The 26,274-nt window shown below is 39.2% G+C and overlaps 1 protein-coding gene across 2 annotated transcripts in view; it reads right to left on the reverse strand.

Moving 5' to 3' along the window:
* Positions 1–6,153: 6,153 nt before the first annotated feature.
* vps50 (VPS50, EARP/GARPII complex subunit) overlaps positions 6,154–26,274 on the reverse strand; it is a 95,465-nt gene continuing 75,344 nt past the window's right edge. For both annotated transcript variants that reach the window (XM_022747493.1, XM_022747492.1), the window contains 6 exons: positions 18,762–18,910; positions 15,523–15,619; positions 14,788–14,946; positions 11,880–12,001; positions 7,938–8,127; positions 6,154–7,838 (listed from right to left, as the gene is read on the reverse strand). In XM_022747493.1, the coding sequence (XP_022603214.1) occupies positions 7,719–7,838; positions 7,938–8,127; positions 11,880–12,001; positions 14,788–14,946; positions 15,523–15,619; positions 18,762–18,910 (837 nt within the window). In that variant the 3' untranslated portion in view covers positions 6,154–7,718. The remainder of the gene's footprint in view (positions 7,839–7,937; positions 8,128–11,879; positions 12,002–14,787; positions 14,947–15,522; positions 15,620–18,761; positions 18,911–26,274) is intronic.

Raw genomic sequence — 26,274 nt, forward strand, 5'->3', positions numbered from 1 at the left:
ACTGTAAAGCATAAATGAAACAGCTGATTCCAATTAGCTGATGCAAGTACACCGTCTGCCTATGGTAATGCTATGTTCCATTCTATTGATGAGGACTGAAATCTGTGAATGTGGCAGTATTTCTAACAGAAAGTCAGTCAACAGGATAGCCAAAGGCGAAAGGTAAAACAATTAACTAAATCCTCTGCTGTAAACGTCCATCACAGGTGTCGACACCAGAATCTTTATAAAATAAAGCTTCTGGTTCACTTTGTTTCCTGATTGAATACTTCATTGTAGCAATGTTTCCCTATTCCCAGATTTGTAACTGATAACTTTGGTGATTCCATTGTTTTTGAACCCATAGAAATTATGGACAAAACTATGTTGTCATTAACTGGACTTATCCGTCAATGTGCCTTCTTGAACTCCCTCTGTAGCTGTGAGAGGAGAAGACACAGAGGTTGGAGACATCAGCATTCATGGAAGTGTGTGCACCATACAGCCTATATTATATATGTTATATACTACTTTTACAGAATGTATTGCTAGTATATAATATGTAATATGTATTTCTCTGCCTTTCTAAATCACTTTAACACACACTTATATGCTGTCAGTATGGGTGCTGAGCGAAGGCGGTGTGTAATTGCCATTAAAAGGAATCTGTCACGGTTTAAGGTTAGCTCAGGTCCTGTTAAACCTCCATTTGCCATCGTCTTGACTCTGACTTCTTTAAACTCCCCGATCTGTAACCCACAGCGATCCTCTGAGTAATGAGAGACAGGGAAAGCCAAGAGGGGCATGCTGGGCCTTTTGATAACCCAGTGATTGAAATGGAAGGTACAGTATACAGATTATACAGAGGAGCCTTTGACAAATTGATGTGTGAAATATTGGTCTATATGGTAATGGTGGTTGTGACACACGTTTACCACAGAAGACAGAGGATGTGAGCGGGTCTGCTTTCCCGTGCATGATGTATTGCTTTCATTACTTTGCCATTGAATAAAAATGAAAATACTGTAATAATGTCTGGGTCATTGTTTAGATGGTCTCCTGACAGTTTCACTTGCAACAGTGGAGAGCAACAAACAGTCAGAAGAGAAATTTTTATTACAGCATCTTTCCTGAAATGTTATAATGTTTAGTTTTTCTTTTAATACGCTGAAAGTTCCAGGTGTTCTTTGCCCCCATATTTCAGCCATTCACATCATGTTGCTTCTAAAAAAAGACACAAAATCTGACTACATCAGTGACCTTAAGTGACTTTATGTTGTGCTGCATTCTGTCAGTATTAGTGTTATCTGAGGGGCAAAAATGTGATTCCAATATGTCGATCAAAATTCTTGATGTGTCCTTGACTTCTGAGCTTGGGATCAACAGGCACGGTGGTCATTTAAATCTAATTTAAACATACAGTAATGTTGAGTACAGCTGTTTTATTCCTTAGGTCAAACAAGTTTTTGAATCTCCCACAGCAGATTGTTTGTCTGCATTATGATAAATACAGTCAAACCTGCAGATTGTTAATATCGTTAAACTTTAATATTGTATATTAAATTCTCAAAATACAGCCATATAAAGTAATCTGGGGACACTGGTCAATGGTTGGAAAAAGATGAAGTGCAAAAATAGTAGCCTTTTTTATACTCCAAGTCAACACTTTATTGTATATAGTTCACACACTCTCATTAGAATTATTTGCATTATGTGAGGCCATGAATAAACTGCAAACACAATTAGTGAGATACTGTAGCTGATGAAATACAGAGACCCTCTCATCTGTTATCTGTATCGCTACTGAAAAGTCATCACTCTGTTTGCATGAGAGGCAGAGACCCGTGAAATTACGTGGGATCTTTTGTGATCATTTTGTTTGTTTATCAGTATAAATATTCTGCCGATTAGTGTGATTCACACTCTTCAACTGTATGTCTATGGCCCTAATTCATGGCTCACTTATTAGGCAGAGTAGATGTGAGTCATTTGTTATCAGGAATGTAAAATCATGTCTATGCAAAAATATTGAAATCCAATGAATATTCTGTTTTGCAAAGTGGCCTTGGGGCACTGATGTTTGCGGTGTCTGAAACAAAGCCCATTAAACAAATACATGAATAAGGAGTAATAACAAGGACACACAGTGTCACTGGTGCAAAGCAAATGAAACCATTATACAACTACTAAGAGCTGCAGTGCCATCAGCTTTGGACCTACAGGCAAAGAAAGTAGTAGTTCCTGCAGTTTGGATGCTTGTGTGGGTGTACACCTGCAGTTTGCAGCCACACCAGTAGCATGGCTCAGGTTGGCTACATTTGTCCGTCTATCTGTCTATTTGTCTTTCCGTCTGTCCGTCTGTCTGTCCTTTGGCCCAGACTGAAACATCTCAACAACTGTTGCATCAATAGTCACAGAATGTTGTTCAGACGCTCATTTTCCCCAGTGAATCCTGATGACTTTACCAATCTCTTGACTTTTCCTTTGGTTTTGAGTGAAATGTCTCAACAACAAATGGAGAGAGTGCCATGTAATTTGGCTCAGGCATTATGGTCCCCTCAGGATAAATTCTAAAACAGCTAGTTCCTTCACTTCCGGTCCTTACCTGCTAAACATCAGCATATTAGCATCGTCATTGTGAGCATGTTAGCTACAAGTACCACAGTACCAGTCTCTAGCATGGCTATAGACTCTGTAGACTTTGCTGTTGTTTGTGTCAATTTATGTTTTATGTTTTAAAATTACAAAATGAAAGACTTTTGATAAGATGAATATATTTTCTGCTAAATACAGGTGCAAGTACAGTTTACACTGCAATAACATCATATATATTCTGTCCTCTAGCACTCTAGCGCAAAAGAGGAGGATCCTAAACACATTTATCCAAAGAAAAAGAAACCAAATGGGCTCTTCTGTGGTAAAATAAACCTCTTTAAAAAAAGTTGTCTTAGATACGCCATCCATTTTTTTAAACCGAGTGGAAAGTGGTAATTCTCAATGGCAAGAGAACTGACTTTGTGCTTTGTTTGAGGGTATTCCCAAGAACATTAGAAAGGGCTGTTGAAAAGATGTATATTATTACATGATGGGAACTGGAATAAAAGGCTTGATTCATCACATTTGTGGGTAGAGGTATATTGGGATATTGTACGGTACATCTTATTCCTTTGGGAAATACCCTCACACAAAACACAAAGTCAATTACTCTCCTGTTTTAAAGGGATGAGTTCTCATTTCTTTGTTTTTTTTTTCTCACTATACTGTTCTACCCTGAAATATCAGGCCCTCCTATTAAACTTCCCCATTTACTGATACTTCAATTGAAACCAATGTCACTTCAAACTGAACTTTGAATAGATAGCTTTTTTTGCAGGGGAACACCCCCTACCTCATTCTGTTCTAATGTTTCTTGAGAGGTTTTCCTTCCCTGCTCTTGTTTACGACCATACATAACATTTGTTGCCGCCCAAGCACAGCTAGTCAAGCAACAAATTAGCAGCGACTGGTGGAACAAGATTCTCAGAGGGCTGTCGTGAAAGTTTATGCAGCGGAGTCTGACATCCAATTAGCCGCTTCAATCCATAATGCCATTCAATAAGAAGAGAAAGCTTTGGCATTATGTTCATTAAATACTGCAAAACAGCAATGTTTATTGAATTTCTGAGAGGTTTCTCAGACATATAAATTATCCCTTTCATGCAAGCTGCAAGGTATCTAAACTACTTCCAAACGCTAAACCCCTATTTGCAGCAACCCCAATGTAATTTTATATTGTTGGCTTCAGTTATTACTTGACTTCTATAGCAAGCTGAACAATTTTGCTAGCATGTCAAATTTGCACAGTGCAGTAGACGTCATTTTGAACCACATGCCATGAGCATTTCTTAACTCCTCTCTCTATGCAGTAATAGACATGTCTGCTATTTGTTTCGGGAGACACACATTCCCATTCCCTCGCAGGTTTGTTTGGCGATAGGGCTAAATCAATAAGACCGCTTTAATGAAAAGCTCTGTGAATACACTTGGCTGTCATTATGAGGGAGCGAATGGGTTTGTCTAAACCTTGCACAGCTCCCTGGTTACAGTTTTCGATTTTCTGCTCTTACAGAGTGAGACACTGAGATTAAAAGGTCTCCATGTGTGTATGTGGGTTCCAGTTCACCTGACACCCCAAATGTGTTTTCTACCCCTATATCTCTCGAGATGAACCCCCTATCTTTTCTCTCCTGTCTGTCACGCAAGTGACAGATGACCTGAAGGGGAGGACAAGTTATTCAGCCTTTTCCTCCCAGTTGGCTCTTCTAAGACTTCGTCTAATTTTTTCTCCTGTTTATTACCTCTGCCAAGGAGGTTATGTTTTCACCTGTGTCTGTTTGTTTGTTTGTCAGCCGGATTACACAGAGAGTATTGAACTGATTTGCACCAAACTTGGAGGGATGGAACATGGGTCAGGGAGAAACTCATTAAATTTTGGTGTCGATCCAGTTAAAATGGTTTGTATCTTTTATTGTTTTTTAAAATTAGACAAAGGTGAATAATTGATACAGATTGAAAAGCTCACTACATACAGTTGAAGAGTTAAACATTACCATTTAACTAGCACTTACCAGTTACCAATCTTGCAGTAGGCTACATATACAAAATTGTGATTTCAAAAATTAAAATTTTCTATTAACTTACTGAGCATATGTTGTTAATTTATGTATTTGGCAAGTTGCAAATGTGTTCATACTGATCACATCAATACAATGATGGCAGACAGCATATTTGATTTCTGCCAGAATATACAAGTACAACATCAATTTGCAGTATACATTGCCACTATATGCACTTGGTTAAGGTTAGGGAAAGATTGTTGTCTGGTTTAATACAGAAAGATTCCACAGTCCACAGTCAGATTACATGCCCACTACAACATAAGTGGGAAAACAGTTTAGTTGTATAAATGTTATTTCTAGGAGACAGGGTTGCTCTAGTTTATAATAAACAATCTTGACCTCCTTTGATAGTTTTGTTGTACCTGATATGTCAGGACAAATTACAGCATTCATTTTTTTTTTTTTTATATATTTTGCAAATTCCCAGCATACCTCCCACTTTCAGCCCGATAAAAAGTCTAATCAGTATCTGAGAAACTACTGTGCAGAGATCAGGGATGGAGAGTGGCTGCACTCTCTGTGGAACAGACAGAAAAATGAATTACTCCTTCAGGAAGTCATTTTTAGAAGAAAAAAAAAAGTCCAATCAACCGTGATTATTGGTCCAATTGTACATTAGTGAGTTCAGGGGATATTTAATCAGTTTCAAAGCTCAAGCTTTCAAAGAGATTTCAAAGACCCCCCTTACCACCCCTCCCTCCCACAGTCAAGTTGTCTTATCAATCATCACGCAAAGCACACAGTATTAATAGTCCCTGCCAGTAATTGTTCTCGGTTAAATATTTATGAAGAGACATGAATGAAGGTTGTGTAGTGAGGGAACAGAGGGCATGGAGGTCATTGATAGTGATTTCTATGGACTTGGCTGATGAAATCTGAGCGCAGGCCTGGTCTTTTATCTGAACGGGTAACTGGGCATGGCATCACAGGAGACAGGAGTGGTACGATCCAGCTGGGCACCCGAACGTGTCCACGGTAGGAACGCTGGTGTCGGGAGGGTCACGAATCAGGAGTGTTTGAGGGTGAGGAGAACTGTGAGAAAAGGCGGTGCACAAGGGGTTGCAAGCTTGAATACTGCTTGAGGGCTTAAATATTAGAAAGTGGAGTTTAATTAGAATCAGACCACTCTTGTCTATCATATCAAACCCACTGATACTTAATTTTTTAATAAAAACAGTGAGTCATCAAAGTTATAATCAGTCCTTCACATTTGTGTCTGTTGAACCTGATCAGTGGGCTCTTCCTAAACAGGAAGGCTGAGGGCTTGTAACCACACAGGAAGCCACATTAATTAGTCTGACAGCGTCCTGCTCCTGGCTGAGGAAAGCATCATTAGGATGGATCGTGGCGCTGCTGAAAGGTAACACTCATATATTCTGGTGAACGGCAAATGACAGACTCTGCTAATCCTGCAGCAGCACAGGGCTTTTAAAGGTGTGACAGAATTTACGGATCACGCAGTTTAGTCATGACACCACAAGGATAAAGTGTGTGAGAATAACAAACAACACAAGCGCATTGTTAGTGTGTTTATTATGTTAGAATCATCTTGGTTCAACCTACAATTCTAACACTGATTACTGATTTCCACTATAGTGCACTTGACCCTTAATGTAATTTTGACAATGTTTAAATATTTTGTATTTGCTTCAGCTGATAAGTTATAAGATACTGAGAGGTGATAAATGACAGCACGCTTGCAGCAGTTATCATATAAAAACCCAAACAAGACACAAAGCAAGAAATAAATACAGACATTGTTCAAAACATTCACATTTACAGTATTTTTCTTGGAATAGTTGCACACAAAATGTATAAGAAGCTGTACCAAAAACTGTTACTTCATTTTTTTTTACCCCCCCCCAGCAGGTGCGGTCAGGTTAAACTAATATATGAGGGAGGAAAACTTGGGTAGTCATGAGAAATTACATTATCAATGCCTGATCGCGCAAAGCAACAAAATGGATAAAAAATAACAAAATTTCACTGAACAGCAAGAATGCCAGAGACTGAAGTCCAAAGACTTTCAAAAACTCACCTCACGACAATAAAATCATTTCCTCCTCAGATTTGACAGATGGCAAACAAACAAATGCAGCTGGTGCGGATATAATCTAACTATGTTAACTCTAACTACAGCAATTTATATTATTTTCAGAATCATCATTATATTAGATTTATGTAATTCATGGACAAAACAAACAAAGAAAAGGAGCATCCAGTCAGGCACAACAAACACCCTGAAGTGAACTAATATACAGCAAAAGCATGGGCTGGAATATTTCATAGTGAAAGATTAAAGTGACCAATAAACCAGATTTACTGTACTGCTTCTCCCACAGGAAACACATTCAGACAGCAGAGGGGTATAACCATTCAAATGTTCTCATGGGCATATTTACCACAAAGCTTAACGACATTATGCGACTATCAAATTTAGCAACTCATAAATATCCACTTGTTGTTTTCTTTAATCTCAAGGTAGGAGTTGTGTCAGAGCTTGAGCACATTTTGGTGAAAACAGATGGAAGTCTATGAACAGCCGCACGGTCACGCCACATTTATACAATTAGTAGACTCCGTATTTGTAGAAGTTTATCTGGAAAACAAACTCAAGATCTGCTCGTCATGGTCACACTGAAGTGATCTACGGTTGCAGACAATCTGCAGAAAAACTTCAGAAGCAGCATGTTTGTTAAATGAAGTGGGTGATAGCATGTGTTATGGTAGCTCTATGCACAGAGTAACTGCAGCATGCTTGAGTGTGACACTGAGTTTTAATATTTATGTCCACCATTGTGTCATGAGGTGCATTCAACAAGAGGCAGTTTGTGTTTTTAACCGTATAATGACTGCAGATTAACATGTACTTAGCATCTGGCTAACATTTGAGCTTCAAATTGCTGTTTACAGTAGCTCCACTGTCGTATGGACTGGACAGCTCGTTGAACACACCTCAACATTGTTCTAGACAAAAAATGAAGACATTCGACACTGAGCTCCACGGTGGGAGTTCCTCTATTGGAGTGTCAATCTCTGGGGGTCGGTTGATACGTTTAGGGGTCTGGACCGTGCATCAGTCTATCTCTTGGGTCTGTCAATGTCATCGATGGCTGCCAGAAGTTTCTGACGAGCCTTCTTGTTTATATGTGAGCCCAGGCAAACGTTCACCAGGTTGGCTAGCTGCTTCATGGAGTACTCCTGTACAAAAAACACAGAAGGTCAGTGAGAAAAAGCAGATACAGGCTCTCAGCATGAAAGCTTCAGCCCTCCCTCCACCAACCGGTTTCCTCATCTTACCCTGTGATTCTTGATAAACTGCTCCATATCGTTCTCCGTCAGGTAATAAGCCTTGATGTAGGTCTCGACAAACTCTTTATCGGGGATGGGTCGCAGGTCGGTCAGCTTCTCCAGCTTCATGAGGAACTGCTGGAAGTCCAGCTGCATCAGGGCCCGGCCCTCATTGCTACATTTCTTCACGTTAGCGTAGCTACAGAAGAAAGCGGAAAAAGAGCATTGCCCAAAGTATTCAGGTATAGAAGTTTAGACAATGACTGCAAAACAAGTCTGTTCTGTTGAATTTTTCATTTTGATTCATCACAGTTGTCACAGGTGTCATATTTTGTGTGGCCTCGGGGGAATTTTTCACACTGTACGTTCTCCACCCTCAAATGCTCTGACTTAAGCCTTAAGCTTGTCAGGCAGACCTCACCATTCTCCACCGCCGCTCTGCACCACATATCTCTACAGAGCTGATCTGTCTCCAAACTTGGATTGGTTTTGAATGTAGTGCATTACCTCATTGCCTGCCTATTCTGAGTGCAGTGTGAAAATGTCCAACACACATTTATCATTTAGCTTGCAAGACTAATTTTATTCAGTTTAATTTAATTGAAGAATGATCTTCAATTTAATAATGTGATGTCAAATTAATTACAAGAATTACTCCCAGAAATTATCCTAAATATCCTAATTATCCTGCATATGAAGGAGAACGTTGAAGAGGTTAAAATTCTTGTCTTCATGATCCCTCCCCCTCCACTGTGGTTCTTTTTATGCATCCAAAACTGTCTGCATAACGTGTTGGAACTTGTCACAAGTCAATATTTATTAAAGTTTTAGTCTAAATAGTGTATAAATGGGAAGATACCAAAACTCTGTCAAAACCCAGGCAGCAAAGTAAACTGTAGAAAAATGTGTAGTTACTAGAGGATGATCGGAGCTGAGCACTCGTGCATTGATGTAGTAATAACTACTGAGTGCTTCATGGGTTGACGACTGCCGTGATCCCATCGCAATATGGTCTCCAGTTTTATTTTATTTTTGTTTTGTGAAAATTTGGACAAGCTTGTCCTGTATGTGATGATTAAAACACAGTAATATCTAAATAAAATGAAAGGTGTAGAAAGTATCAGAAAAGACATGTAACTGCAGAGTATCTGTAATGTAAGGCTATACAGGATTCTTTGTGTGTGTATGTAAATGTTAATGTTATTCAACATTATGTCAGGTTGTTCCACACAGCTGTCTGCGTTGTCAGTCAAACACGTGTGTGGGCCAGAGTACACATGCATTCCAGTGTGTGTGTGTGTGTGTGTGTGTGTGTGTATGTTTAATGTGTCTGGCAGCGGGGACAGTTGTCCACTGGGAGGTCAGTGTCTGTGACATCTCCAGTACATTAACACACCACACAGACAGGTCTGCTCTCTGTAAACTCTCTCTGTCTCACACTTCAGCTTTTCTCTCTTCTCTTTCCATTTTGTGCCTCACCCTCTCTCTCTCTTTTTCATCACCTCTCCCTGTCATCCTCGCTCTCTCTTTCTCTTTTGCTTGTCAGGACTGCCAGAGTTTGGTGCTGAGTGTTTGAGCGTCGGCTCAGAATGCTAACAGAGCCATTTTGGTGAGTCTCTAAGGGGAGATGAGCGCTGGACAGAGAAAATGAATAACAGACTGAGCGAGGCGGAGCACAAACAAACAAATGTGACCACTCCGCCTTGGTGTGCCAGAGGGGTGGACAATGTGTGTGTGGGTGTGTGTATGTGTGTGTGTGTGTGTGTGTGTGTGTGTGTGTGTGTGTGTGTGGAGGGAGTGCACTGAGAGAATCAGGCAGACGGCAGAACTCTGCAGCTGTAGCTTAACTTTGCAGAGCATCGGAGTCATAATGAGCCATTTGTTTACTGGAAAGGGTTCAAAAGTTCTCTTGCGCAATGTGAAGAAAAGTACTCAGCGAATGTGTAGGGAGGTAAACATGTCCCCCTTTCCCAGGGGGTGAGGCCAAGCTGTCCACCTATGCTTAATGTCCAACTTTCTCTCCTCTTCTTAAAACACTTGGCAAGCACTAAACCATTTAATGAGGATTTGTTTTCATCCGAAATCATTTTCTGTGTCTGCCATTACAACCCTACCGACACTTTCACTGCAACCTGGTGATGACTCTGGCGTCAGTATCAACCAATTACTTGTTCCCAACAATAAAATGTGCGTAACCTCATGATAACTGTCAGCTTCTCGCTTCGTCACCATCCAGACAATTTGACTCAGTGTTGCTGTGCGATCAGTCCGTCTGATCAGAGGAGTTTGTCACACCTTCAATCTAAAAACCTACTTCACACATACACTCAACACACAGATTCTGAGTAAAGAGACAATGGGGGTGTGTGCGCGTGTGCAAACACACACGCACGCACGCACACACACACACACACACAGACTCTGGCGTTCTGTCACCTATTACATCTCATATCTCTCGCTTACAAGGGAGAAAGCAGTGAAATGCATTATGAGGGATGTGTCGAGGCTGGCACAGAGGGTTGCCAGCATAAGGAGGAGAGCAGGAATTTATTGTGGTTTTCTTGAGCGATAACTCCAAAGGAACCTGGCAGCTGAGTCTCCAGGTTTCTTACGTATTGTAGGTAATTTCCCCTGTTCTTCACAGTGCTTGACGACATGCTTTGGAAAGAATTTTTCTTTTTTTTTAAATTTATGATGTGCAGATGTTCAGACTGTGGGATAAACACAGAAAAAATGAACAAAGATGTAAAGAGAAGAAATTTTTTTTTTTTTTTTTTTTTTTTACTTTTCTCCTGGGTCACTACCTCTATGGGCTTCCCTGTAAAGACGCAATAGTGTGGGGGGCCTCAAAAAACCAGGATGTAATAAGTCACATGTGTTTTTTTGGTATCTGTACATGACACAAGCTTAGGGACACTGTTTATGATTGTGCCCAGAAAGTGAAGAAACCTTTCGTAACAAGACAAGAGGCTTAAATTTTCACAGTCCCCGTGGTTTTAACAAAGAAAACCACCACTCTACAGGTCTGCACCTCATTTAGCTCACTTACATTACTGTTTAGAGTAATTCATAAAATGGTTGGCATGTCTTTCCTTCTTTCAGTGCAGTATAATTCAGTATCAACTTGAACAGCTGCAGAGATATCCTAAATTAATGTTTAATACACAAAACCTTACAGCTGACTGAGGATTTTATTGTACTGACAAACTATCAAAAATCGTTGTATTCATTGCTTTAAAAGATTCAGACTATTTTTAAAAAGTATATTTATGAGTGAATGCATTTGATCAGGTGGGAACAGCTACTCAACAGACATAGTCTCCTCATAATACCACAGTTATGTGGCAGAAACACACCATAAATGCCTTCATAGAAAGGATGTTTACAGTACATTTGACCTTCTGAGCCTTTCTTCTGGTAGATGACAACAGCCAGAGTCAACCTACGTTATGCACATGTTTTTATAGATATAAAGAGATGGCTGGTACTTGTGTGGGAAAGCTTAGCGTGACAGAATCAACAAACGGCAAACAGCAGCAGTGCTCTTACTCGGAATGTATAAAACTGTACAAAGTTACAGGACCTGCAATAAGACTCGTGCTGCTTGTGAGTCCATGTGACTTCTGATAACAAGCTGCTCATAACTGTGTGAAAAGTCAGTGTATACGGAGAATTGCCTTTTCCGTGTAGTCAAGCATTGAATTGCAAAACCTAACTGAAGCTAACTTCAATTTCCAATTTTTATCTAAATGGGCAACTTTGTAAGTTTTGCAACTCTAGATCTGTGTCACATATATTATTTGAGTCACTGTTTGATATAGAAATTGATGGGGAAAATATTATGCACAAAAAAAAAGATTTAATAATAACAAGAGGCCACAACTTCACCCGAATGACACCAGGTCTCACATATCCCCCTGACGTCGAGGAGGTGTTTTATGACTTTCTTACCCCTCAACAAGAGTCCTGTTGGCCAGACGGATGCAGTGCTCCCACAGGACGTTGGACACAGGCAGTGGGATGCGCACATGTCTGGAAACGTCACCCAGCCGCTTGTTAAACTGCTCAAACTCCTGAAAAAGTTGGAGGAGAAAGCACAGGTGAACAACGTTGAACACATTGAAGAGTTTACTTGACCATTAGAAAAAGTAGGAGAATACAATCAGATAAGCTGCTGATATTAAGATACAAATATATGAAACTTGTATTATAAAGACACAGCCATATTTATGGTATTTATGTACACAGCCCTACACAACTACAGCCACAAACAAGTCTAAACAAGAAGGAGGCCAGAATAGGACCCACACATCTTTGGTTCCCAACTGGAAGAAATAAACAAAATAAAAATCTTCATGAACAACAGCACTTTTCCTCTGATTCGCTCTGAGCTACTCTGTGTTCTTGGATGAAGCCCAACACCAGCTCCCCCAGTCTTGTAGAAGCGAGCGGTGTTATAAAACCACCTCATGCTGTGAATTGCACAATCCAATTACTTACAGTCTGTGAAGAATAAACTGCATTAGGGCTTTGTATCAATCTCTTTTTATAAATACTTAAAAGAAATACAGTACGAATCCACCAAGCCACAAATCAGGCGTTAAAACAAATCATTTGTGCGCTGATGGATACTGTACTCTGGTTTGGGAAACATCCCAACTGGACTCATTTGTTAACTTTTTGACGTGCGTCCAACCTGTATGTTCACATTCAGACTTTGGGCACATGTAATACATACATACTGTATTAGTGGCGACCTTTAACTCACTGCTCTCTCTGAAATGTTTAATTATGGATGAAATCATACAAGTATGATATGTTGCTGTATGACAGGAATAAATTGCAGCTATTTAGAAATGTGATGGATACGTCCCAAGTGAAGCTTGTGACTTTCCGGGACATATATGCCTGATGACTTTAATTCAAACTGCATTATATTTGATGAAAATGAACTGGAATTTTAGGGCATACATTCCCATTAATTTTACACCCAAGACTGAAATGTTATTCATTCACAGTCTCACAATAGTTTGAGCATTTTGTCACTGAAGTCATTCTGAGGTTGCTGCATTTCCTCGCCACTTTATATGCAAATCAATGCCATTGTTGAATTCAAGTGATCAACCTAAATTCATGAATAAAATATTCTCCAGTGTGCAGTACAACAAAATGTAGTACACTCCTCAATCAGTGCACATAGCACAATCCATATGTATCATAAGCATCTGACAAGTTGGCAGAGGAGGCTATTAGCACTTGATGGGGAAAAGTACATGCTCTCTGTTATATGCTCCATGTCAGTCCATCAGCCGTTTTGACACGGTACAGCGTTTAAACCAGGCCAATGAGTCAGAAATTCCCCCCTCAGGCAATTTAGCTCATAAGCTAAATTAGTTAGGCTTAGTTGCAGAGCTGCTGGAGCCAGACGAGGATCTAAGAGCCATTCAGGAATTCAAAAGGTGAGTTTGACTTCTCTTATTATAAGCAGATAACGTTAACTGTGAACTGATGCCTGAATATTTATTTATGTTTATGCTTATGAATTTATTTTTGCAGGGATTTCAACAACATCTGCGCTTTAACGCGTGATTTAATCAACAGATTTCTGAGACATGCTTTTGCATATATAGGGATTTGTCTTGGTTTGGTGCCAGTCTGTTCAGGATTTCACACCACAGCGAGCCCTTCAGACCTTTCCGTCTCTGAATGGCAGAGGCGAGAAAACTAAGGCTGTGTGTCCTTCCACCCCATGCAAAATTTATAATGGGATAAGAAGCCAGCATGCATAAAGACACACATTTAGAGGAAAACTATTTCAATTCCAAAAATACTTAAGGGACCAGGGCGCTCAAATATCTTTAACGACGCTGAAACTTCATGGGAGATATGCATTCAACTCTCAGCAGCTCACCCGTCCACTAAATTATTCAACCTGACCAAATAATTGATGGTAAAGGTCCTCAAATGAATTTAAGCTCACGAGGAACAACAAGGAACTAAAGAGTTCGTGACTTGAAGTGAAATGAAGACTAATACTTTATGTAAATGACCCAGATATTAACCAAGATTATATTTCACAAGGACATGAAAAACAATTTGTGAGGAAAATCCCTCGAAGGTAAAAGCAAATCTATTGCAGCTGCTTTTTGTGTGTTTTTGGGTAGTGTGGCTGTTGTTGACAGTGAGAGAATGAAGTGGACAGTTAGTATTTGTTTGGCTGAATGAACTCTTCCTAAATGTAAAATGCACTAGAGGAGGAAAAAAGGGATTTTATTAGGGATACCAGTCATCTCAGTATCGTCATTTATATTCAACTGACAAAGAGTCTTAGTGGCATAAATGATGCAACAATCTTAATAGGGAGATGTTTGCATATCATCTCCACGAATCACGAGAAAAAGCTGTTGCAATGATGTCTCCATCGATGTCTTTGAACTGATGCTTAATGCAGCACAAATAAGTTTTAAACATGCAGCACTGTGACTAATTAACACTGGCCTTGAAAACTTAATCACATGCAAGTTTTGACTCTTTGAAGCTGCACTCATCAATATTTTTATATTAACAAAGGATCAAATCACGACATTTAATATGAAAGATGTTGTTAAAGAGCGTTTTAGCGCCTTTCAGCTCATTGTTTTGGTAAACTGGCCTGCAACTTGTTTTGATTTACTCTCACCACCTCATTGGATGAATGTCAGTTAAAAATCACTTAATTTAATTCCATTTGATTCATTTAAGATCCCGAAATCTTGTATCCATCCACTGCTTTTGTGCCTATTCATCAACCACTAACCTGCAGTACATGACATCACACATTACATCAACAGGCACCTACGTATTTCTTATGAAACTTTACCTTTAACAGGACGTCCACGTACACATTGTGCTGTGACATTATCTCCCTAATGTCCCATTTAACTCCAGCCATCAAGAGTAGCATTTGTTCGTAGTCGATGGCCTTGGCTGCCACAATCCAATATATTGGTTTCCGCAGTTCACTGGCTGTAGACACCGTCTGAGAGCAAGAGAGGCAGAATACATATATGTGTGTGTTCTATTAAATGTGTGTTATAGAGGCAGACGTGAACTCAAGGTCTCTCCTGAGATGAAAATATTGCGCAGGTAACATGACGTCATCGACTGCACAATATAAAACTGCAATAACATTTCCAAGAGTGAAATTATAGAACATGACATTCATTTGATGTTTGGGGAAAGCAGGACCTGTCTGTACACCTGAACCTTTCAATAGACTGGGAACGAGCTGCATGTGTGGTTACGAGTAACCGACAATTTTCTCCTCCGTTGATGGAGAACAGGACTGAGAGCTGGGTTGCAGTTACATAGTCATATATCCCTGAGGAGAAATATGCTCCCAAAGAAAACTAAAATGCTGAATGATGGTTACAAATCAAAGAGTGAATGCATCTGGAATGTTGTTGTAGGGAGCACATCTTTTCATTTCATCATTTTAATTACTGCAGAATGACTGTAGAATCCAAACTATAGCTGACAGTGATTAACAGTTCCTGTAATTACTCACACACATGACTTTGGAGATAATGTGTAATGTGTATTAAGTCTACAATACCTGGGAATAAAACTGTTGCAGGAAAGGCTTCTTGGCTGCAGGCATCATTGTGTCCAGGTGCGACTGGAGGGACTCAAACTGCTCAGCCAGAAACACACTTTGAAAAAAAAAAACAACAGGCATTTAATTCACAGTGGTGGCATAATAAGGTCTGAAAAATGTACATAACTTAACAAAAGACAACTACTATGTCTCATTCATGTCTCTCAAGAGCGACACATCTATTTCCAAGACCTGATGTTGCTTTTGATTTTGATCTGAATCGGAGCAATTGACTATTAGTGATTTCAGTTGGGCTTCTTCACAAAATATAATTTTAAATGTTCATCATTATCACAGAACAGCACAAGCTAAAACTAAATCCTCAACCCATGAAGCTTCTAATATTAAAGCTCAGCCTTTCTTGTCTGTCACCACAGTACTAGATTTGGCAGATACAAGTTAAGAAAACACAAGGCAAAGTCACTTTTACTGATGCTCACTTGCACCCAGAGTTTTTTCTGTGAATTGCAAATGTTGCGCTTTTCATAAAAATGTTCTTTCAACATAATTACTTGTCCGTTTTAATCAGCTACATCATTCTCTGTAGTTGCAGCAATCTAATTTCTCCCCTGTGATCATTACAGTTTAATGTAATAAATGATTAAGATGAACAGACTCCAGAGTTGTCACACATCCCGTGGCTCTGCGCTCACTTTTATTCAGAATCCTCAAGTCTCACCTCACAAAGCAAAATATCATTTATGTCCAACAAATCAGGCTGCAGTTTTTTACAATGAATGGTTTTCAATTATCCTTGAACAATACTGAGACCAAGCAAAAAATACAGGACAAAAAAAAAATCAATGTGGACAGACACAGTAACCCCGTTCCTCTGTGAATCCAGCTGACTAAATGAGAACCTTTTGACTCGGGCTGATCGATGGCTCTGAAGTGTTACTGTGCACAAAATAAAAAACGGAGGGAGCAGGTCTGAGTGGGCTGAAGTTCACGATTGAGTTTAACGAGCATGACTGCTGCTGTATAGCACGGCTCACATCAGCCATTTCCTTACAGTCCCCAGTCAACAAAATACAGCGCGGCCGACTGGACAGTGCACTTTAAGAGAGGAAGACAACTCAACAAGGCAACAACACTTATCTGCTGATGAAAAACAACACTTTTGATGCTAATACCAATATCAGTGTTTTTACACATAACAATAACAAACATTACACTGGAGGCAGGTTCTCTCTGCTTGACAAATGTAATGATGACACTCTTTCTAAATTACTACAAACATATCTTTTACATTTCTGCTGCAACTTATTGACAGACATATACACAGATAACATTAGGCTTTGAGCTAGCTACAAATATCCAAATTTATTTCAGTTTAGAAAATGTATTTGTATTTTGTATATTAAAATGTGGGAAGATTTTAAAAATATGACTAGTAGTTGTAGTTAACTCATTTACTTGAGATAATTTGGTGCATGATCAGCTGCTTATTTTCTCCACATTTCTCTTTTCACTTTCTATGACCGGAAACATTTTCTGAACCGTTCTCATCGCAAGGAAACTCCTCTAAATAATTCTGATCACTGTTAAGAAAATAACAAATTTTAGATGCATGAGAACTTAAAAACTAAGTGAGTGTTTTTTTCACTTTTCAGACTGGCAAATACAGAATCCTGAGCCTTAGGTTTGGTGTATGTAAATTCCAAATTAATCACGGCATGGCTGATTTATCCAGTAATTTAGATATTTCAGTTTGGTTACCATGATGCTGCATCTGTATGGATGCTGCACAGCAGTGAACACTAGGTACCCCAACAGAAATCTTTATATTAAAAGCAAGAATTAATATCAATGTGCTGTCTGGTTAACACTAAATCCGAAAGCAGTACATTAAACACAGCCAGCGACCCATAAATGAGCCCAGTGCGCAGTTGTTCTTTTCATGGAGCAGAGAAAATCACATTAAGGTTAGCTGGAACAGCTTGTGTTTACCTCGGCGACGTGGCGCAGTGTGGAGAGAAAAAGCACTCCCTGCAGTTCACACTTATCTGATCACGCTTGTATAAATACGACACCTGAACAACAGCTAGAAGGGCAAACAACAGCGAGAAGGCTGCTGAGCTCTTATCTTTGATTTTTGCTCAGGGCTCCCTGACGCTTCATTGGTTCGGACACAACAGTGAGGAGCTCTTTTTTTTTTTCTTTCAAGATGGTGTTTAAATGGCACCTGCTGAAGATGTCAAAGGTTCTCACACTAAAGTTATCTGCCTTTTGTAGTGATACTTTCTCTGACAGAAAAGAAATTCTCATGCAAAAAAAAAAAAAAAAAAAAAATTTCATTTCAAACTTTACCCAAGAAATATCTTCACCTCTGCACTTCAGCTCTTTTACTTTCATTATTCTTCTGAGCCTGCTGCCTGCCTCAGATACGTGAAAAACTTTTTATGACAGAGTGGAAGCCTGTTCAGCATTTTTGCAGCGTCGTCGTCTGGGCCCCTGGTTTACAGACTTTCATTATAAAGCTGTTGTACACTACAGGCCTCTCAGGATCCAAGAGTTTTGTCAGCACTGATGATAGTTTGACCTAATTATGTGTGAGGATGCTTTTGTGCAGTGTGTGAATGTAGCAGACAATGAAGGAGAGAAAGGAGAATGACTACAGAACCAAAACAGAGTGGGAGGCAGGGGGGGAGAACATGAATCAGTGAGAGTGATTGTGAGAGTCAAACACAAATACTAAATTAAAAGGACAAAGCTAGGAATTGTTTAAGGGTAAAGTAAGTTTCTCCGCCTCTCCTTCTATTTCAACAATCCTTTTTTCTTTTCTATTTAACAAGCTTTCATGATGTAAATGCTGAAAACGACATCACACACGAACACACGCTGCAGTTAGTGCAGATCTTTGATTGCCAGCCTGTGTAATATTTTTCGGATGAAATTATCAGCACCTAGAGGTGAGGCAGTGAGCGAGAACCAGCCTCTTTAATCTAATCAGAGAAAAAGCTTTGCTGAATTTATATCAGACTGGCCGAACACACAAGCCACGACATAAAACAAGCACAGAATCTTTTCCTTCACACTGGGGGGAGTAAAGACCAGTGCTGCCTTGTGTTGTCCTCAAGTGTAATTAAAATGCTAACTTTATCATTGCTTAAATTATTGCATGGCTCATATTCACATAACGTTCACAAAAGTAACAGTTTGTGGTTTTACTGCAGTGTTATGTAGAGATTACTTACAGAGACTCTGTAGCCACCACTCTCTGAGCCAGCCCATAAAGACTCCCGCTGTTAGTGAGGACCACCAGTTGACTGAGATGGGGGCTGGGCACCTTCTCCTTCCTGTCTTCTCCGGGGCCGTGGACTCCTGCATTCTCCCCTACAGCCTCCTGGAGAACACACGGGTGGACGGGAAAGTTAGCATGCTAAGTCATAAACGTACTTATACTGTATATCTTCCTTTTCTGTAAAAGAGGTGCAGATTTTGTCAGGCGCTTGGATGCTGTTATACCTGCTTGCAAGTCTAGTTACTACTATCATTATTAAGTGCAACTGAGATGTGCATTTATCAGTCGGCAGAGATCACATTGGATAAAATACTGAGGAATAATTTGAATTATTTTAAAACTATGAGTGTTAACCGTGGTGCTCTGCTGCTCTGCAAGAGCACTGCCTTACCGTTTCTTTCACAGTTAACTTGAGAAAACAAACCTCTCACTTGTGAAATGAAGACAAAATGTAGATGTATGCCGATAGGTAAGCATAATCTGAAATTCAATCAGCCTTGTGGAACTCAGTCACATCCAAAGCACACACACACTTAAAAATTCTGCTGACCAAACACTCCTCAACTGCCAGCATTTATCTTCCCTCTGATATATTCCACTACACCTCTCCATCCAGCGAACCTTTTATCCCTTCATTTGAAAAACAATTGAAAGAGAAAAAGAAAGGTTTCAACCCAAATCCTTCCCATCAATCACAATAATCTGTATCTGCATATAAAGCCGCCGGGATCCCACACAGCCGGCCAGATCATAGTGTTTTCTATAAAGCATGTTTTGGATGGCATGATGTATCATGCTGGCATGTAGAGCTTTGCACTCTGCAGCTGCAACACCCCCTGAAGCAGCCTCTGGCAATCAATAGCAATCACACAGGTAATGAACGAATGGGAGCTATTAATGCTGTACCATATCATCCACTTACATACCCCACTCCTGTGCAATCCGGGGCTAATACTGTGTACGAGCACCATTATTCCAGACCACCAGTGGACAGATTTTTATTCCTGCACCAAGCAGCCAAAGCAGAAACAAACTACAGTGTTTCAGAATAAGGAAGTATTCTAAATATATGTCCACATCACCTCTCATTAATCCAAAAAAATCTGACAGTAAGAATCCATAAAACATCAAAGCTTGTGCGATAACAGGCCCGCATGTCACAAGTTTATCATCTCACAAAACCAGAAAGAGAGTTCATTTGTATTAAGAATATGAAACACTGTTGTAAAACAGGCAGTGATGTGCACAGTTTTAAGAAAACGACAACTTAAATTCCTCCAGCAGCCATCTATTCACTAAAATAAGATATATTAACAGCCAAGTGTACAAAAATGCACAGTATGCAACTCCTCACACAATTTATGGTAGAGACCTGCTAGAACGATAATACTGTCTCCTGCTCTGCAACCTTTCTAGAACCTCTAACTTATCCCTCTGCATTCAATCAAACCCTCAGTGTTGCAGAAACCATTATCAGTCTGAAATGAAATTCTATCACATTCAGAAGATTAACGCTTGAATTATAATACTTTTGCAGTGGAGAAAATCTAATGGCTTCCCTATGGATGGAGCAATACATCTCTCCCAAGAGCAACTCTCTGCAAGTATAAACGCTGTGACTATTTAAAAGTCAGACACATGAATAAAATGAGATATTAAATGGAATGATACACTCCTCCACACGGTAAAATTTAACATTATGAGTTTTAAATAACAACGTATCATTGAATAAGTTACTCATAACACTTCATTAGTGTTAACGATACTTCTTACATTTTTAACTACGTTTAACGTCTGATTAGAGATGTTAAAATATGATTTGCACGTTTTGTCCACTGCAGACTTTCTCTCCTTTGGCAAGAGGCTGCAGAGCGTTCGCAGCAGAACCTCTCGTCCCCACCAAAGCGCCCACACCTTGGCTTGTAAACAGCTGAACCAGCTGAAAGTGTAGTTCTTCTGAAGTCAGGGCAAAGGGAGAGCAACCATGGCTCGACATTCCAGATACACTGTATTGTTTTATCAGCTTATTATTTTAATCACAGAGCTGCACTGCACTTAATTTGAAGCTTTTTAGGATTTACATGTGCGGCTCATGTTTTTAAGTATGCATCAGTCTGTAGTCGTAAATGTGTTTGTGGCACACTGAGGCAAAACCCCTCTCTCTCTCTATCTCTCTCTCTCTCTCTCTCTCTGATATGGCAACAACATCCCAAAGCTTGAAACCGTTAAGTTTATTATTAAGATTCTTATGTTACAAATAAACCAATTGCACGCTGGAAAAATGTGTTTTTGTTCTGAAAAGAAAAGAAAAAGACTCAGATGAGATAAAAAGATTAGAGGTAAATTTATTATTTCCCAGATTTCACAACATTTTTCTTCTGGTAAACCTCATGTTAGTTTTAACCTTATTTGATAACAAAGTCATTTTCACTGTGAAGGGCTGAAGCCACTAAAGTAGGGACAGGCCTCAACATTTCAAACACAGCACATAAACATGACAAATGTGCAGTGGTGATGGAGTTAATCCAGAGAGGCCATTAGTACCCATTTCTAACAGCGACAAATGATTTAAGATTTGGAACATGATAAAAAACTGCGGCTGATGGCCATTTGTATGGATGACACGCCAGAGCATCAGAGGCTTGCACACAAACATTCACAATACAATGTTAACAACGGCAGATCATTTCTTCTTTTTAGCAGTTGTAAAATTGTTTGCTAAAAAAAAAAAAAAACTAAAAGTAATGGAAGAGTGGAGCCATAACTCATCTTTCTAAGCGGCAAAATGACTCATAACATTCTGAATTCAGCAATGTATTTGACTGGTTTCTAGATCTCCTGCTGGGAACACTGTGCTCGCAGAGGTTACAAAAAGTGTATCCAGAAGATTTTCATTTGTAAGCCAGCTGCTAAATGCACCTGCACATGAAGAGTTTTGATGTATGTATGTGTTTCTGTGGATAAGGTCACGTTGAATGTGCTGAATTTTGAACACAAGTTCCTGAGGTAAAAACCAACTGTGGGGACGAGAGATACATTTTATGAAAACATATTTCCTCACCCGAGATGTCCCTTTCTCTTTGGCCACCACTGCTGCTGAGCACTCATTTGCATTTTTCTCGTCAACCTCTTCTTTGTCTGACGTTACAGATGTTCTGCTACATTATACTAACTTTTATCATTGGGCTGCATTTACGAAAGTCACCGTGGTGGTTGTCCTCTGAATGAATCAAATCAATTCAGCTTCAGTCGCATTACTTTGACATCACAGTAAAGTCTGGTTTGGTCTATTTTTACCCACTGCACAGGAGGCTTAACCTTTCATTGACTGTGCCCCTGCAGCATAAACACTTTATGCAGATAGGAGAGAAAGAGGGTTCTGGAAGACTGTCGGGAGAAAAGTTGCACTTCCTTTTTAACTGCATGTAACTCTGCAGGATTCTTCAGGTGAAAATCAAGTGCTACACCGAAAACCTAGGTAAAAAAAAAAAAAAAGGTGACATTCAGGATGTTATGTGCCTACGTTTCCAATTCTCAAGTGAGAAAATGAATGCAAAGGCATTTTTGGACATGTTGCAAGCTTAGGCAGCTTGAAGCAACCTCAACAGTTTTACCTCTTCGCCTGTTTTGAGTGTCATGCAAATTAAACGTGATACTGCGTCAGCCCTGAGTGCCAACTTCATGTTCATTAGTTTATTAGATGCTTCATTACAATACAATGGCAAACATGATTTCATGGAATAGCATTAACATAATTTCCCACTGTTGATACCCTTTGGTGGTCTTGAATATTGAAATGATTTTTGGGGGTAAACATGCAAATCATGTCTCACACTTAGAAAGACGTCTGGCATTTTAATATAATGGATACAAATACTCAGATACTATTTAAATGCTTCAGCCTGTTTTAATCTGCAAATAAATGTAAAGGAGGCAGAGATTAGAAAATGTATTTCTTCCCATAAATTAACTACAAATTAGAGATTCAACTTCTTTGCTCGATTTTCTTTTTGTGGCAATTATGGCTCAAGCACAGTAATGTATGGTCACATACATGCAACAAAATGCAGGTGCTAAAATCTGCAAATTTATCACAAAAACAGGTAAAAATGTAACTTTATAATTCAAGCTTCTGAAATCAGCTTTTCATATAAAGATGCCACCTCTTCAGTCATCATTAGAGATCAAGCGTAATCAGTTGTAGTGCAAATTGTTCGTTATCTAATGTCCTCAAAAATATGACTGCAAAAACAATTATGATTTCACTTTTATGATGACACTCCATCAAAATGACAAATGACTGAGGCGAGATGAAAGTAAAGTAAGTCCATGTGTCGGCTGCGTTGCCAAGTGCGTGCAAAAGAATGCCATACTGGACAAATTCAGCATCAGAGACAGATTTTTCAATGTCATACAAGGGGCTGAAAAGTGGGGGATGAAGCAGACTTTTCCATATAGCGTGACTTATAGGGAAGAGGTCATACTTCATTTGATTTACATCTTGCAGCTGCTGAAGATATTTAGGAGGAGTTTAAATGCGAGCAGCACTTTCTTTGCTGTCCCGCTGAGATAAATAGTCAAATTGCTTTTCCATAATGGATTATTTATGTAGACAATACTGACTGATAATTATTGGTCATGGGTGATTTTCAGTGGCTATAGTATATATACTGTGTAGTATTGAAAAAAACTTACTAACCACATAAAATCTAATTCGACGAAAATATTGAAGCTAAAAAATTTAAATTGAATTTAATTTCTTACCCAAGTAAACTGAGTATTTTTGGGTTTTAGAGTTTTGGTCAAACAAACAAAACATTTGAAGATGTCAGGTCACATTACCATGTGTTATTAAATCCCTCACAGAGTTAATTAATCGTGAATAGTTTCCTCTTCTCAATGAAGAGAAAAAGGAAAACGAGAGGAAAGAAATCAAAGTTGTGACAAATGCAAAATTAACACGAATCCGGTTTTAGTGGTTGCGAGGTGCTGCACTGAGTTTATTATGACAAGCATGTGAATTATTTCCTCTGAGAGAAAATACATCATGTGCATCCAAGCATGATAAAACAGTTCTACAATGAACTGCTCTCAAATTGTGTTTGCCAGAGCAGTCTCAGTGTCAGAGTCAAAAGCTGAGCACAAACTGTTCCCCCAGCAGATATTCACAAATCACATTTCTGAGGAAATTTTACCAACAGCCAGCGGCAGCTGCCTTTATATACAACTGACAGGTAGTTTGGCAGGTTATGTTAAGACAGTCATCACGGTGTACTAACTTAAATCATGATCAAAGTTTAACACCTACAAAGAACCTGGGGTGCTCAGTGAGATCTGCAAAAAGAAATCCATGAGCAGTGTTGTGAGTCATGGCAAACAATGAGAATTACTGTATGGGATGTGTATGTCACTATGACTACTGTAAGCATTTCTCCACATCACCGAACTGAAGAGGCACAGATTTCTCCTTATTGCTCACTGACTCATGTCACATCACTCACAAAAAAGTGGTGTAAAACAGGCTTTTGTTTTGAAATCTAATCAGATTTCAAAACAAAAGCCTTATTTTATTCTGTGGTAGTAATAACCCAGTTGAGTTAGTGACAAAAAACAATTTGAATATAGAGATCAAACAAGCAAAATAATCATAGTAATCATCTATAATCAACTTATGACTAAGAGTTGATGAAATGCATTTACAGACTCTCTGGATTTGACTCCATTTTATGAAAAGTACAGATTGGTTTGGGGAAATTCTGAAAGGGTGATTACAGTGCATTCAGAAAGAATCAGACCCATTCAAATTTTTCACATTTTATTATGTTGCAGCCTTGTGCTGAAATCATTTTAATTATTTTTTTTCCCCCATCAATCTATACTCAATAAACTAAAATGACAAAGATAAAACAGAATTTTGATGTTTTGCAAATTTGTTAAAAACGAAAAACTGAAATATCACATCGACATAAGCATTCAGACATTTCACTACATCAAGTGCATCCCATTTCTCTTGATCATCTTTGAGATGTTTTACACCTTGATTGGAGTCCACCTATGGTAAATTCATGATTTGGAAAGGCACATGTCTGTCTGTATAAAGTCTCACAGCTGACAATGTATGTCAGAGCACAAACCAAGCCATGTGGAGAAAGAACTGCCTGCAGAGCTCAGAGACAGGATTGTGTCAACGCACAGATCTGGGGAAGGATACAGGAAAAAAAAAAATCTTCTCCATTGAATGTTCTTAAGAGCGTAGTAGCCTCCTTAATTCTCATAAAGAAGTGTGGAACAACCAGAACTCCTTCTGGCCAAACATGCCAAACTGAGCTATCAGGGGAGAAGGGCCTTGGTAGGAGAGGTGACCAAAAACTCGATGGTCACCCTGGCTGATATTGGAGAAAGCTCAAACTCTTTACTATAAGGCTGCAACAAAACACAAAAAGTGAAGGAGTCTGAATACTTTCTGAATGCACTCCACTCTAAAGATCAACTGCCACTTCAGCAAGTGAGGAAAAAAAAGTACATTTCAAGCCTTTCAGGTAGTAAACAAGGCTGCACTGCAGGGCACAATTTGTTCAACAGAGGCACAGAGGAACAGAAAGCAGTCCACTGATAAAAGATCCTGAATCAAGTAACTGGAAAAACAAGCCAAGGGGTCGGCTGGAGTCTGCTACGTGTAAGTGGTGCTTAAAAAAAAATATCCATTGGTCATGCAATTCCCCCTTCACAACTAGATGCTGTGTTTTTAACCTGGAAAAGGAAAGGCCCTGTTAATGACCTGTACACTGATAATGCATTCTCATTACCAGTTTCTGCACAGCTTAAAGCCACATTAACACTGGAGTCATCCCATTTGTTCAAACAGGAACTATGTCAGAGGAAACATTTCAAATTTTGAAACTTATAATTCTCCTGATGAACTTCAGTCCCGATTGACAACTGAATCTGATACATGTTACATTGCATTCATACTACCCATCCCTGTCACCACTTTGCATTTATCTTCTCCTATTGTATTAGAGAAATGAAAATCTCTGTGTGGGTGTCTGAATACCCAGGAAAATCTGAGTGAAACTAAAAAAAACTGAGGCCAAGACGAAGGACTTGAGGGAGAGAACAAATCTTTTCTTTGTCAGCTCACTGTATTTTAATTATCTGTCTGGCACTGGAGCTCAGATACAAGTGGCTCTTGAAGTTAATGAACCATTTTAAGACCTTATTGCTGAATGATGATTAAGAACAAGCCCAAAACTTCACTGTAACAGACAGATAGTTTGAAAGTTTTAAACAGAAAGCTCTCTGGTCCTGGATATCACTTAACAAACGTAATGCCTTGGGTATGACTAAGTAATTAAAACCTTTAACTTATAAGACGTTAATATACATCTGTCACAGATGTAACTAGAGGCCACTTTAATAAAGACTCAAGTTACACTTTGGTGAACCAAGCGGAAGAAGACGACACC

This window comes from Seriola dumerili, unplaced genomic scaffold (assembly GCF_002260705.1).
Source record: "Seriola dumerili isolate Sdu_G_001 unplaced genomic scaffold, Sdu_1.0 BDQW01000110.1, whole genome shotgun sequence".
In the NCBI taxonomy this organism is placed as follows: domain Eukaryota; kingdom Metazoa; phylum Chordata; class Actinopteri; order Carangiformes; family Carangidae; genus Seriola; species Seriola dumerili.